This window comes from Podarcis liolepis (genome assembly GCF_965112155.1).
Source record: "Podarcis liolepis genome assembly, chromosome: 3".
Taxonomy (NCBI): Eukaryota; Metazoa; Chordata; class Lepidosauria; order Squamata; family Lacertidae; genus Podarcis; species Podarcis liolepis.
Genome location: NC_139557.1, coordinates 85,858,125 through 85,870,502, shown reverse-complemented (window position 1 = coordinate 85,870,502; position 12,378 = coordinate 85,858,125). Strand labels below are relative to the sequence as shown.

Genomic DNA, 12,378 nt, shown 5'->3' with positions numbered 1-12,378 from the left:
GTAACTGGTTAATCTAACAGATTGATCCATTGAAAGTGTTGCAGTTCTGCCAGATTTATAACCTTGTTAACCCTAATTCAAAAAGCTAACTCTGTTGTAGCACAAACATTTGTTGCTCTGGGACCATTTATTGTGGGATCAGCTTCCTCAGAGTACCAAAGAAGTGGAGAATCTGTAGCCTTTCAAACTGTTGTTGGACTCCAACTCCCAGTAGCACCAGCCACCATGACTAATGGCCAGGAGTGATGGGAGTTGTAGTTCAACAACATCTGGTTCCACATCCCTGGAAAATGGGTTTCAGCTGGGCAATGTGACAAAGTGAATTCCATTCAGCCTATGAAATCTTTGTGGTTTTAAGGTGCCACAAGAGTCTGGGGGGCCTAGTGGTTTTGAGTCCCAGACCAGAATGCACAGGTTTTTAGAAACAGTATTTACTTTATTGTAACCTGCCCAAAAAAACACAAAATTAGTATTTCATTAAATTGGTATTGGCTTTCCAGCATGTTGTGACCAACAGGCTTCAGGATAAAAGACCCTACTTTCAGAGAGTTGCAGAAGAGCTTTTATTTCAGTGCTCAGACTTCTGTGTAGAAGAGCTTCTCTCACTAATAATAATAATAATAATAATGTATATTTGTGGAATGGAATGCTGTTAAACTAGGACAAAGAGCTGCAGAGAGCCAGTTCGAAGTCAGATGCCTGTAAATATGTTACTTTTACAAACACAGAAAATGCCCAAACCCAATTTAAGCATCAGGTGTAGAAACAGGGCCGAAACTAGGCTTTATTTCACCCGGTTAAAGACCTAGTTTGGCACGCCCAGGGTGCAAAATTGCGTCCAGACATTCAAAGGCTGGGAGCCTCAATGGCGCCTTTCTGGAGGCTTAACCTAGGGCAAAAAATCTGGCTAGCCCCCGCTCCCCGCGTAGCTAAGGCCCTGTGTATAAATGCTTCACCTATTACTTTCCAATTGGATCAGGAAAAATAAATCCCAACTCAGGATCCACCAGGTTCAACTGGCCTTTCAAATGATTTTCAGGTCTTGATGAACTGAATGCTGGAGGGCACAAACTGAAACATTACCAGGATTACTGCTTTAAATGGCCCAAGTGTCATTAGCTTAGCTGGAAGAACAGAAATCTGCTGGAAAACTTAAAAACTATTCATGTGAAATGACCCTACGCACTTACATATACAAAACTACCCATGTGTCTACAATTTCTCTCCGCATGTTGCTTTGTGGGGACTTGGCCCTGAAAAGCAGCTAATAAATACCGGGAATGCAGGAATGAAAATAAGATATATGTGCTCGATTGTGATTTGCACTCCTTGCCCTGCTACAGCTTCGTCTCAGGCTGGAGCTGACATTGTGGGACCCACACGATCTTTCCCTCTTAAGTGAAAGAGAAAGCTGTGGGAGGAAACGCAGAGGCTCTGGGGCCGATTCAGTTATCCCGCCTCCCCGAGATCTTTTAATAGCCAGATTACTACACATTTCCTGTAATCAAAGGAGAGCCCTTGCGTTCGAAAGCCCAAGGCGGGGCAATGGGGTCCCACACTCTTTTCGCCCCAAAGCCCTGACTCCGCTTCCCGCTCCCCCCGCCTTATGTCTGTGGACAAAGCACTCTGCACATGCCCAGAGGCGCTCTCGTCTATTGCTGTGTGCGTTCCTGTTCTCAACTAAGGCACCTGGGTGCTTCCTATGGGCCGGTTTGCTTATAAACACCCGCGGAGAGCAAGGGCCAAATGGGCACTATAAATATAGACAATCGCTGCTCCTGAACGGAATCACGGCTTCCAGACGCAGATTTGCTTTGCGAGAACCCTCCCGGTGTACGCATGCGCAGTCGCGCTCCCTCGAGGTCCGAGGCGGAGCCGCGGCCGCCGGCTTTGATTGGCGTGCGGGGACTATTTTTCTTGAGGTACTCTGCATGGGTGGCGTAGGGAGACGGTTGGCTGTGCTGCGAACTCCTTCCAGTAGTTTCTTCGCGAGACTCCTCGCTCCCTCCCTCCCTGTTCGGCTTGTGGCTTTCTTTTACCTCGCGCCCGCTTTCCCGCCTTGCGGGAATGCTTCTGACGCAGCGGCGGGCTCATTGCGTGGCCACCAGGGGGAGCCGTAACTCAGGCCTCTGCCGCACAAGCCGTGCATTTAAACCACCCAGACCCCCAAGAATGCTGGGAACTGTAGCTTAGCTCTACACAGAACTACAATTCCCAGCACCCTTAAACTACATTTCCCGGGATTCTGTTTTGGTTGTGGTGTGCTTTAAATGCGTTGTGTGCTCAACCATAAGATCCAGCAACTAGAGCACCATCCAAATGTCAATAAATAGTTCTGAAATCTAGGAGTGTGTGTGTGTGTGTGTGTGGACCAGAACTGAACCCAGCTAGCATTCCCCCCAAAAAATAATTTTTCTTGATTCAACAGTGCAGTTCGGTGTGGGGGAGGGGCACATTTAGGCCATCTACTAAAAAATCATCCAGAATATTACCAATAAATCCTGATCTGCTTTCTGCCTAGCCTACCTCTGTATAGGCCAGATAGTACAGTGGTACCTCGGGTTAAGTACTTAATTCATTCCAGAGGTCCGTTCTTAACCTGAAACTGTTCTTAACCTGAAGCACCACTTTAGCTAATGGGGCCTCCTGCTGCCCCCGCACCGCCGGAGCATGATTTCTGTTCTCATCCTGAAGCAAAGTTCTTAACCCGAGGTAATATTTCTGGGTTAGCGGAGTCTGTAACCTGAAGTGTATGTAACCTGAAGCGTATGTAACCCGAGGGAACCACTGTAATTGTATTTATTTTTCATTGTTATTTTTCATTGTTCTGCATGGGACAATGACAATAAAGATATTGTATATTGTATATCGTAAATTTTTGTTTGTGTAACTCCAGGGTAGTCAACCTTTTTATACCTACTGCCCACTAATGCATCTTTCTTGATAGTAAAATTTCCTTACCGCCCACCAGCGCTTGATGGAAGGAGGATTCAGCAAGTGCCGTAAAACTCCCTACCGCCCACCCAGAATCCTGAAACGCCTACTAGTGGGCGGTAGGGACCAGGTTGACAACCCCTGGTGTAACTGGTCCTGCAAAAGCAAGAGGGGCTGCCTTGGCCAGGTGCCCAGCAAGCCATGTGAGGGTTCAAAAGTGGCCCCAAAGTTCACTGTGGGTGACCTCTCAGCCTAGCCTGCTTCACAGGCCTGTTTGTGAGGATGATAAAATGGGGTAACTTCATCCTTGTGCTATCATGTGCCCACCACTCTGGAATCCCTGGAGGAAGAGGCAGGGGATATAAATGTGAGAGACAAAATAGATACAAGGGAAAACTGTCACTCTGCTGCTGCCACCTATATCTTAGTAGGAATTTGAAATGGCATCTCCTGCACACTAACAATGGCCCCATCTGCACATTACATTTAAAGTAGCATCGTACTACTTTAAATTCATGGCTTCCCCCCAAAGAATCCTGGGAAATGTAGCGCATTAAGGATGCTGAGAGTTCTTAGGAGGCGCCTAGTCCCATCAGAAAGCTACAACTCCCAGAGTTCCCTGGGAAGAGAGATGGAATGTTAAACTGCTCTGCTCCAAAAGGATCTCTTCAAACTGAGTGAATGGCTATTAATGTGAAAAATGCAGTTCCGTGTAAGAAAGTGTAAAGTTGGGGCAAAAAATCCTCACTTTATCTAGATGCTTATTATGGGATTGGAACAGACAGTGGCTGTCCAGGAAAAAGATCTTTGGTGCATAGTAGATAGCTCCATGAAAATATTGAACTGGTGAATCTCATGCTAGGATCTCTAAGAAAGGGAACAACAACAAAACTGTCCATACCATAACGCCAATATACAAACATCTATAGTTCAGTCAAACTTTGAATACTGTGTACAGTTTTGGTCACTACATTTCAACAAGGTTATCATAGAGCCGTCTTAAAATGGGACTCAAATGTTTGCTCAGATATAAAATTTCAGGGAAATATATTTTGAGAATGAGTTTTTTAAAAAACCAACTTTTGCCTTGCAGTATAGAAATATGGCCAACAGGTGGTGGTCTAGTTCTACTATTGCCTTCAGAAGCCAAAGCCAATAACAAACGTTTGGAAAGCTTTACCTCTTGTAGTTGACATTTGTCTACTTATACTTAACACTCCCCCTCCCCCCTTGAATGTTGTACCACCTCCAGCCCCCCCCCCAGCTGAAGTTTCCAGATACAAAATTGCAGTAACTAGTGGAAAAATTGTGAAAGCATTATTTTCTGGAGTGCAGCTGAGCAGGCAAGACATTCTGCCTCAAACTTCTCTCCACCCGTTGTTCTTTGTGGTGGGAAAGGGGAGGAGGGAGTTTCAAGATGCAAACTGCCTGCAGAGCATTTAACATAACTCAGTCCTTGTAGTTCGTTCAGTGCTAACACACCATCAACCTTTTAACAGGTCTGGTCATTTCTTCTAGTAGTGTTTGGCTGTGCTCTCACCCAAGTGCTGGATGCAATCTCATCCAAGTGCTCTTCCCCTAATTTCCCTCTTCATATTTAACCATTCTAATAATTAACAATTCTGCAGTTCTATACACACGCTGTGGGTTAAACCACAGAGCCTAGGGCTTGCTGATCAGAAGGCCGGCAGTTCGAATCTCCATGACGGGATGAGCTCCCGTTGCTCTGCCCCAGCTCCTGCCAACCTAGCAGTTCGAAAGCACGTCAAAGTGGAAGTAGATAAATAGGTACCGCTCCGGTGGGAAGGTAAATGGCATTTCTGTGTGCTGCTCTGGTTCGCCAGAAGCGGCTTAGTCATGCTGGCCACATGACCCGGAAGCTGTATGCCGGCTCCCTCGGCCAATAAAGCGAAACGAGCGTCGCAACCCCAGAGTCGGCCACGACTGGACCTAATGGTCAGGGGTCCCTTTACCTTTACTTTATACACACTTACAACAGAACTTCTCTGCAGGCATATATGGAATGTGCTGTTCATTGAGAACCTTTACCTCCCATACACTTTACTCCACACCTTTCACAAGATAAGGTTCCAGGCATGTTTTTTAATTATAAAAAAGCAGTCCTATTTTAATGCACCTCCTAATTTAATAATACAAATCTCTTCCACACGCTAGAGGACTATGAACTACTCCCCCCCCCCAAAAAAATAATAAAAAATATATATCACAAGCATTGCCTTTTTTTAAACAGAGTACAAACAAAACAACTACAATCCTGAGCTTTATAAATTCAAGGAGGGCAGGAGACAAGCTGAGAATGGATTGCAAGTGCCTTGGGCCTTTGCTCTAAACCAGTGTTTCCCAACCACTGTTCCGCGGCACACTAGTGTGCCGCGAGATGTTGCCTGGTGTGCCGCGGGAAAAATTAAAAAATTCGAAAGATTTTTTTTTTTAAAGTCAAATTTTCGATTGGGGCGCCGTCACTAGATGACCCCTGGGGTTCCCTCCCTCCCTGCGCCTCCCTCCTCCTCCTCCTCCGGGGAGGCCCTTCCTGGCTCTCGGCCAAGGCTTGGCGGCTGCCACTCACTCACTCGCTCGCCCACCTGTCCCTCCATCCCTGCACCCGGCCTCTCCCCCTCCGTCCCCGGTGCTGGGGCTGCCCGGATCCGTAGTCCCCTCGCCCTTGGGCTCCGCGCCCGCGCGGGGTGCGCGAACTACGTTTCCCAGCGTGGCCTGGCGGGCCGGGCGTTTTGTTTGAAGCGCTCTTCTCCCGGCCATGGAATGAGCGCAGCAGCGGCGGCCGGGCGGGCAGGGGCTCTTCCGCGCAGACCCCGCGCAGCCTGCCTGCGACCCCGTGGAGATCGGGCGGCAGGATGGAGCCCGGGGATCCCCGCAGAGGCGGAGCGGCAGAGGCGGAGGCTGCCCCCCAGGTAGGGCTGCGTCGGGGGGGGGTGTTATTTTTGCAATGCTGCATCTGCGCCGGAGGGGACGCATCGGACCGCGGGGAGACCCCTTGGCGGGCGTGCAAGGCAATGCATGCGTGCAGGCGTTGCATGGAGTGCAGTGCAATGCAATGGCAACGCGGTGCCCTGCATGCATGCATGCAACTTCCACCGGCGCTCCGGACTTGGCAGGTGAGGGGGGTCCCCAGTGGGCGGCAGAGAGAGCCGGGAGGGCGAAGGGGAGCCGGGGGGGAGCAGTGCTGCTCCCCGAGCCGAGCCCGGGGGAAACTTCGGCGTCGTTGCGCCGGGTGTTGGAAGCAGAGGCTGGCGGGGGCCCCTCACCTGCAAAACCTGGTCGCCTCTCATATATTTCGTGCATTGTATTCATCGCCCACTTTCTCCTCCAAGGAGCTCCCGCGGGCACGCGTGGTTCTCCCCGTGTTATCCTCGCAACAACAGCCCTGCGAGGTGGGTCAGGCGAGTGGCCCAAGGGAGCACCCAGGGATTGTCCTGGCCAGGTGGGGTGATTTGAACCCTGCTCTCTGCCCGGTCTTCGTCCTCATTTAGCCCCCACATGTGCATGACTGTGCATGACTGAGGTTTTCCCCCCTCGTCTTGGCTATGGTGTGAGTCTGTGCTGTTAATTAATGGGGTTCTGCCTTCGGAGAAGATGAGCCAGCCCTCAAGGAGGTGATTATGTAATTTGCTAGCAATTCATGTCCCTCCCGGCGTGACGCTGCGCGCTGACGTCACGGGGCTGTAATGGTGGTGTGCCTCGAGATTTTTTTCATGAAACAAGTGTGCCTTTGCCCAAAAAAGGTTGGGAAACACTGCTCTAAACAACCAGGGCAGGGGAGGGTATGGGATGAGATCTGCCATCCACTATAGCATTTCCTGAATTCCATGCATTAGAATGCACTCCTTCGGTGCTGCCACCTGGTGGCCATGTGAGTAGAAAGTTGTCAAAGACATGGAGGCAGTTTTGAAACCGGGGCATGTTCTGTTTGTATACAAAATGGCAAATGCACACATATATTTACAAAGGCAAAGTAATAGGGAGTAATTCGAGACTCCAGGACTATGGCTGTTGAAAGCAATACTCTCCATCATTGGCTTGCTCAGTCATATTCTATATATATATATATATATATATTCACACACACACACTTCCGCCAGTTATGGGTCAGGAGTAGCCAAGGTCCTCCTCTTCGGACTTGGCACTCTTACCATGCTCTTTTCATAGACAGAAACCAGCTATGCCTTGGGGAAATGTGGCTTGGGAGTGCCAGAAGTCCACCTCAAGAGAAGGGTTGCCTTCCAGAGGCAGGACAGGACACCCGATTGACACAACTCTGGGTATAATTATTGCCAAAACATTGGGATTTCCCCCATCAGATAGCAAAGCAGACGCCAGAGAAGCTTGGACACTTAGGAGCAAGTCCTTCCAACCAAAGCAGGGGTGGGAGACTGAAGTGGCAGTGAGGTGCAGGGGAAGAATCCCTTTTACAGAGCAGCGGAGACTGCAATGGTGTTCAAAAAAATAGAAGTAGGGCAGACATTCTTAAGCCAGTCCCCGCATAAGGAAACACGGTAAATGGTCCTGGGTTTGGGAGGCAGGACAGACAAACATCCCGATGTCAACGGGAGCGCGGCGGGTTGGCACAATCCTTGGAAGTGGAGGTCATTCACAGCTGGCAGTAGAAAAGATGGGAAGGCTGGGCGTATTGCACAGAAGAAGAGCCAGGCCGCTAGCGCAGCCCCACTGCAGGCCAAGAAGTGCTTGAGTCAGCTAAGGCAGTGAATTCCCGGGCAGCAGGCAAAACGTCTTCCCTGGCACCGTGGCCTCTCTGAGCTGATCCTCTGCCCGCAAAGCACTCAGAGTGTGTCTGTTAGATGGCTAGTCGGATTGGGAAGGAAAGGACAGCCCCCAAGGCCAGGCCCAACGAGAGGAAGAATGCCATGATGGTCCCAGCCGTCTCTGCTTCGTGGGACAGCACTTTCCTAGTGGGGGAAGGAAGGAGAAAACCTGGTCAGTTCAGGGCCGACACCCTGTTACCCAAGCCACCAACTGCTTGCACACAGTCCTTTCAGTGAGCCAGCCCAACAAAGGGTTTCAGACAGCAGGTGTGCCAGCTCTGCCTGGAGATGCCAGGGGCATGTAGCTGGGCTTGCTTATATTCTTCCCTTCGCCTCTCCCATTTAAGAGTGTAAGCACCTTGGGGCAGAGGCCTGCCTTTAAGGTTTCGTTTGTTTCCGTCACTCTGTAGGCACCAGTGTGCCAAGCGCATGGGCAGCGCTGTGCCAAAAACCCGGGTAATAGCTTGCTAATCCCAAACCAGAAATGCAGAGGTGGCCCAACATTATGCTGCTAAGGGAGCTCAAGGGAAGCACAAACCCTGCATGCAGTTCCCACCTTGGCATATCTGGTTGATGGGCTGAAGCTGGGGCCTCAAGCACTAGAAAGGAGCTGGCAGTTATTATAGATGGTTAAGATTAACTAGAATCAGAGAACTGTAAAGTTGGAAGGGACCCCGAGGGCCATCGAGTCCAACCCCCTGCAATGCAGGAATCTCAACACAGGGTGCCCCATCCAATTTTAAACCGGACCGGACCCTGCTTAGCTTTGCAAATGTGCTAGCAGTTTTATTGCTGCGCCACTACCTCAGGGGTGGAGAATCTTAGGTCCAGGGGACAAATGTTCAGTCCTCTCTAACTGGCCCTAGGGCCTCTCACCAGGCCAGACCCATCCCCAGCCGTGCCACATCACTGTTCCTCTCTCACACCTTCATCAACTTGTTTGCATGACTGTAATGTGTCCTTGAACTCTGATAAAGCCTCTTGCTTGCCTGGATGGGATTGTGTTTGACTGGCTACATATTCTGACTATTAATGACATGGCAGTGCCATGCGTAAAACAGCACCACCTAGTGGAAGTCAGGAGGTATTGATATTCATCCTTTGTGGTGGAGGCTGAAAGCTTATTTCAGGGTGTGCTTATTTTAGGGTTGCCCAAAACAAAACAAAAGCATTTTGTACATATTTTGGCTATTACTGAGATCATTACATCATAATAAAATATCATACTATTATTATTGTTATTATTATTATTATGTAGGCTATCATTGAAACACCCAAACAATGCCTCACAAGGCCCAATAATCAGCTGGTGGTGCTTTGCAAGCTGTGCCTTTACACCTGCACATTTTGATTTCAAGGACAGGCAAAAATACAGGTCACCTGGCAACAGTGACATCAGGTGTCTGACAGGTGGGTGGATCAGCACTTTGCACAGGGCTCTTCGGTGCCTACAATCGCCCCCCCCCTTCAGCTCAGTAGGGGGGTGGGTGTGGCTTGGCTGCAATGGCCTCACAGACCAAACGAGAAGGCATGAAAGACCTAATTAGCCCCACATGACAGAAATTCCCCACCACTGATCTAGTGTTTTGCAGAGTGTGGAAGATTGGGATGCACACAGGTTGACCGAAACATGAAGCAACGTGAGGCAGATACAAATAGAATCTTTGTCTGTCTTCAATGCCCTAGATTTTGAAGTGGTTTCAGATGGAGGAAATGCTGTGCTTCGCCACGTGGTTGGAGGCAGTCTCCTGCTGCGAAAAATTCCCTGAACCCAAGGAAATTGCTGTGGACCAATGTGGTAGACCAGTGGTTTTCAACCAGTGTGCCATGGCACCCTGCGGTGCCTTGAATGATGGCAACACAGGACTCTGTCCCTCTTTTCCTCTCGCATCTCTGCCTCCCAAAGGCTTGCACAGCTGTTTGTTGCAGCAGCCCTGGCTACAAGCTCCAGAGGCGGAAGCAAGCCAGCAGGTGAGGAAGCCCAGCCAGCCAGTCCACCAACCCTTGCTGTTGGGAGTTTTCAGACTGGTAGGAGGCCAAGCAGGCAGTGTGCGGGCCTTTCTTGGGCTTGCTGTGTGCAAGACCTGCTTGGGAGCTGAGTGCCTGATGCTGAAGGCGGGAGCCTTTTTGCCATGCAAGCCCAGCAGTGCCCGCTGCTGGCTGCCAAGGTGAGTAAGGTGCTGGCCTCACATTCACCTCTGGCCAGTCTCTGTCAGGCTGCTAAGGCTGGGGGCATCCTCTTCCCAGGCCCTTGAGGGGCGCTGTGAGGAGGCACCTCTATCTGGGGCAGGGGGTGCAGCTCAGAGAGCAGAGGACTCCCAAGGAGAGAGGAGAGAAGGCTGAGGGAACACTCCACAAGGGAGGGTATTCGAAAAGGGGGTGAGGGGTTGCCAGCTCTGCAGGCAAGGGGTGACACAACTGGGCTCCTGAGCCCCATAGGGGTGCCGCAGAAAAGATGTAGCTGGTCAAGGGAGCTGTGGACTTGAAATGGTTGAAAACCTCTGTGGTAGACGGCGACTAGTCATCAAGTGCAATTTGGGCTGCAATGGTAGCCCCTCAGGCAAACTCCATGCCAGTTCCCATAGAGCAGGAGAAGCAGAGTTCAAGTTTGGCCTTTTTGCTCAGGCCTGCCTTCTTCTCAGGTGATTACTCACTTGGGTCCAAAGCACATGCAGAGACTGGCCAGGTAGCCATTGGAGATGGAGAAGAAGAACATGAAGACGATGTACCAGGCATCATGGGCAAAGAGGACAGGCAGGTGTCTGCGTGGGCGCACATTACACAGCATGAAGAGGGGGATGAAGACCACACGGGCAGCCACCATGATGGGCAGCAGGCGGCTGTCCTTCCCAGGCTGTACGAAATGGAGGAGAAGAAAATTAGTAGTTGTCAGGCTTCGAGGAATTCTATTCCTCCCCCGGTGGCAGCAAGAAGCAGAGAAAACAAGGAAGAGTTCTTACTAATGAGTTTATTCAATCATCACGGCGAGAGACAAAGGAATGCAGTCTGTATCCCGTTAATGGCGTTGCTCCAACTGATCTCCTCCCCTCTCCCTAGCAACAGCCCTTCGCCTTAAGGTGGCCGCCAGGGGCTAATTGCTCTTGCACTCTCAATGAATGCCAAATTCTGGGAGAAGCAGGGTCAGAAATACTCTCCAGTGATAGCGTGTCACCTGGCTGCTCTGTCTCTGTCTCCTCCTTCTCTTCTCCCAACTGTTCTGTTCACCTGTCTCTGAGTTGTGACCTTCCTCAAACCACTGCTGTAATTCAATACTGCCTTCCTCTTCTATGGAAGCTTCAGGAAGGGGGGGGGAGAGAGATCTCCAGCATTCCTCATCAAGCTCATCCCCTTCAGTCCAGTCCCTGACAGCAGTAAGCTGCTGGTATTTCCTCCCAATGCAAGTAGCTTCAGAGGAGCAATTTTGGTCAGTTTTGCAACTGGGTTGTAAGGGCTAAACTCCCCTTCCTTTCTACTGAAATCCTGGTATTTATCAGATGCATCAGCAGACAGATAGGTATATTTCAGAGTATGCATGTTACATTTAACATCAAACACATTTTATGTCACACCTTGTTTGGCTCCATGCCATAGAATCTCCCTGCTTATTCTCCCTGCTCACTGGAAGACATATTGTTCTCTGGGTTGACTGAGAATATACAACAGTACAAACTGCAGCTCTGTGCTCTTAATTCTGCAATTGTTAAATGGGGAGGTGGGCTCCCAATATTATTCTGTATTCAAAGCAGCACTTGTTTAGTCGTGATTTAGTTGACCAAAGCAACTGACAAAACTATTTCTTATTTTGAACATCTTTATCCTAGTTTGTACCTGTACTAGATTTGAAACTGTTTTTACATATAAAAGTGATCTTGTTACAATTTTTTTTAAATATATGAAATTGCACAATTGTTTTTATTTCAAACATCAATAAGGAGCTATTTTGTGGGAAATGATTATAATAAATGGAGTTAAGAAAAACAGTAAGATCCTAAGGGAAAAGAGAACAAAGTCGTGCCTGAGCCAAAAGCAACCACCAGGAAAACAACAACCCATACATACAAAATGAGTCCCTGCCCAATGGAGCCTTTGGTCTATTCGTTTCCATGAGGGTACAGATTTGCTCAGCAAATCTCATGTATGTTCAGTCTAGTCTACCAACATACCCTTGTGGGTTCTGTTTTGTGAACTGCTGTTATCTTCCCACTGAAATTACACACCAGAGAGAACAGTCTGTTCCTCGCACGCATCCTTAGGCTGTGTAGTCGCAGTCTGTCGGCCAAATCACGGGGAGAAGTGACTCCACAGAGGTCACAAAGGACATCTGGAAGTTGAGGGTTTTCCCACTTTCCCCTCTCATTGGGCACTTCCTCCCACCAAAGTGGGAGAACTTGTGCAGAGCTCCACAGACACACTCCTCTGTGCCCAAGCAAAAGGAGAGCAAAGGAAAATGATCGAAAGAGCCGCTGGGTGCTTCTGCCCTGGATTGCTTGGGTCGCTGGCAATGGCAAAGCGCTGCACAATAATTCCACAGATGCAATACGTGGCAAAGAAAGCAGCTGGAAAAGCCACTCACACAAACATTAACGCACTATGGAACAGCTCACCCTTCCCGGAGCTTTGGCAAGGGGACCTGGCAAAACCTCGA

General features: G+C 49.5%; 1 protein-coding gene across 5 annotated transcripts in view; it reads right to left on the bottom strand.

The window, feature by feature from the left end:
- Positions 1 to 5,017: 5,017 nt before the first annotated feature.
- SLC29A1 (solute carrier family 29 member 1 (Augustine blood group)) overlaps positions 5,018 to 12,378 on the bottom strand; it is an 83,171-nt gene continuing 75,810 nt past the window's right edge. For all 5 annotated transcript variants that reach the window (XM_083497151.1, XM_083497152.1, XM_083497155.1 and 2 more), the window contains 3 exons: positions 10,388 to 10,587; positions 6,708 to 7,877; positions 5,018 to 5,280 (listed from right to left, as the gene is read on the bottom strand). In XM_083497151.1, coding sequence (XP_083353277.1) covers positions 7,766 to 7,877; positions 10,388 to 10,587 — 312 coding nt within the window. In that variant the 3' untranslated portion in view covers positions 5,018 to 5,280; positions 6,708 to 7,765. The remainder of the gene's footprint in view (positions 5,281 to 6,707; positions 7,878 to 10,387; positions 10,588 to 12,378) is intronic.